The following is a 2,828-nucleotide window of genomic DNA, read 5'->3' on the forward strand; positions in this document are numbered from 1 at the left end:
CCGGTCATGGGGCCTGAACTCTGGGCCTGGGCGCTGTCCCTCAGCTCTTCAGCTCAAGGCTAGTGCTCTACCACTTGAGCCACAGCGCCATTTCCGGCTTTTTTCTTTTTGCTTATGTGGTGCTAAGAAATCGAACCCAGGGCCTTGAGCATGCAAGGCAACCGCTCTACCGCTGAGCCACCTTCCCAGCCCTTGGGTATGATTTTGCTGAGAGAGCTAAGAGAAGGTCCCAAACTGGAGGTCTCAGATGGTGACAGAAGGTCCTGCAGAATCATGCAGCGACAAGACTGAGACATGAGTGTGAATCCAGCTGTGCTTCTTCTCTTTCTCTGTCCACAGAGGAAGCGCCAAGGGAAACGCAGTGCTTGCAGAAGGCAAAGAGACTGAGTGAACAACTGAGGGCAGCCTACATCAAAGCTAGTTTCCGCCACATGTCTTTGCTTGGGATTTCTCCCAATCAACCCACTGACAGATTGCTGGGATGCGATCTGTCCATTGTTTCTAAGCATATCAGCAGCCCAGCCCAAGAAGCCCTGATGATGCCCGAGGTCTTGGCCAACCTAAACTCCATCATGTGTGTGGAGGGAGAAGTGGGGAGCGGGAAGACAGTCTTCCTGAAGAAAATTGCTTTTCTCTGGGCATCAGGATGCTGTCCGCTGCTGAACAGGTTCCAGCTGGTCTTCTTCCTCTCCCTCCGTCCTACTGGACAGGACAGGGGGCTGGCCAACATCATTCATGACCAACTCCTAGACAAAGAAGATGCTCTTACTGAAGAGTGCCTAAGGAACATCATCCAGCAGTTCAAGAACCAGGTGTTATTTCTTCTGGATGACTACAGTGAAATGTACTCAATCCCACAGGCCATACAGATGATTCTCAGAAACCACACATCACGGACCTGCTTACTGATCGCGACCCATAGAAACAGAACTCGGGACATCCGCCAATACCTCCATACAGTTCTTGACATTCAAGATTTTCCCTTCTATAACACTGTGTATATATTACGGACACTCTGCCCATATAATTTTATTCGTCTGCTGAAGTTTTATGTTTACTTTGAAAAAAACCAAGATGTACAGGGAATTCTGAAGACGCCACTGTTCGTGGCAGCCATCTGGGCTAATTGGTCTCAGTACCCTTTACACCTGTTTTTTGATGATGTGGCAGTTTTCAAGTCCTATATGGAACATCTTTCCTCGAGGGACCAAACAAACAATGAATCTCTCAAAGCAACAGTGTCCTCCTGTGGTCAGCTAGCCTTGAAAGGGCTTTTTGCATCTCGCTTTGAGTTTGATGTTGATGACCTCAGGGAAGCAGGACTGGATGGAGATGGAAGTCTAACCACGTGTTTCATGAGCAAGTTCACTGCCCAGAGATTAAGACCAGTCTATCGGTTTTTAAATCCTGCTTTCCAAGAATTTCTTGCCGGGATGAAGCTGATTGAACTCCTGGATTCAGATAGGCAGGAAGAGCAAGAGTTGGGAGTTTCTTATTTGAAAGAAATTAATTCCTCCTTGAAGGCTGTATTCCTCTATAAGAAGTTTTTGATTTATGTCTCTAGCCAGCCTTCAACAAAGGTGGGACCAAAATTGGTATCTCATTTGCTTCAGTTGGTGGATCATAACGAGTCATTGGAGAGTGTATCCGAAAAAGATGAGTACCTGCAGATCCAGCTGGAAAGTTCACCATGCATGCAGTTAATGTGGGATATGTGGAAAATCTATCCAGAGACTTTCTTTGCATATGCTTCATTGCGATTACTGGATCTTGCTTTAAAAGTCGCTTGTCAAAGCAGCACGATGGCTACATGTTCTCTATTTTTCCTGCAGTTCTTTCAAGGAAGGACACTGGGTTTGGAAGAACTTGCATCAGAGTACTTCTTTGACTATCCAGAAAGCCTGTTAGTATTGAAGAGCATCAAAGTCACCCTAAATGGGAAGGAGCCACCACCCTGGCTATGTTTGCCAGACTTGGAAAGATGTTACGACAAATCACAGATACCAGCCGTAGATGCAGACTATGCGGCTGCCTTTGAATCTATGAAGGAATGGGAGCAAAATATTGCTGAGAAAAAAGAGACCATACACAAGCATCTGAGTAGGAGACTCACTAAGGCTCCCAGGCTCTGTGGAGGCTATTGGAAACTGTCTCCCCCACCCCACAAGATCCCTCTCCTGGAAGTCCATGTGAGCAATATGGATGCTGCCGACCAGGAAATGCTCAGAGTTCTCATGACTGCTTTCTCAGTTTCTCAACGCATTGAACTTCATTTAACAAACAGCACCAGCTTCCTGGAAAGCATCCGCCCAGCCCTGGAGCAGCACAGAACCTCTGTCACCAGGTGTTCCATAGACCGCTTTGAGCTCAGTACAGCAGAGCAAGAGCTGCTTCTCAGCCTGCCTTTCTTGGAGTCTCTTGATATCTCAGAGACGGTCCAGCTGCAAGGTATACTTGAATATATTTTGGATAACTTTTTTTTTGTATGTGGTACTAGGGTTTAGACTCAGGCCTTGTGCTTGCTAGGTAATTGGTCTACTGCTTGAGCCATGTCCCTGAAATGTTCTCAAGGCTCCTTGTATTACAGCATGACCTATCGCACCTGATTTTTTTGGTTGGTTGTGGGACTTGAACTCTGGGCCTGGGCACTGTCCCTCAACATTTCAGATCCACAGTGCCACTTCTGGTTTTCTGAGTGGTTTATTGGAGATGAGTCTTACAGACTTTCATGCTTGGGCTGGCTTTGAACTGTGATCCTCAGATCTCAGCCTCCTGAGTAGCTAGGATTACAGGTGTGAGCCACTGGCACCCAGCTTGATTCTTTTTTT

At 46.9% G+C, this 2,828-nt stretch overlaps 1 protein-coding gene across 1 annotated transcript in view; it reads left to right on the plus strand.

Moving 5' to 3' along the window:
* Naip (NLR family, apoptosis inhibitory protein) overlaps nucleotides 1-2,828 on the plus strand; it is a 68,003-nt gene that overhangs the window by 49,895 nt on the left and 15,280 nt on the right. Inside the window, 1 exon segment of the mRNA XM_013015826.1 lies at nucleotides 270-2,448. Coding sequence (XP_012871280.1) covers nucleotides 270-2,448 — 2,179 coding nt within the window.

This window comes from Dipodomys ordii, unplaced genomic scaffold (assembly GCF_000151885.1).
Source record: "Dipodomys ordii isolate 6190 unplaced genomic scaffold, Dord_2.0 Scaffold28, whole genome shotgun sequence".
Classification (NCBI taxonomy): domain Eukaryota; kingdom Metazoa; phylum Chordata; class Mammalia; order Rodentia; family Heteromyidae; genus Dipodomys; species Dipodomys ordii.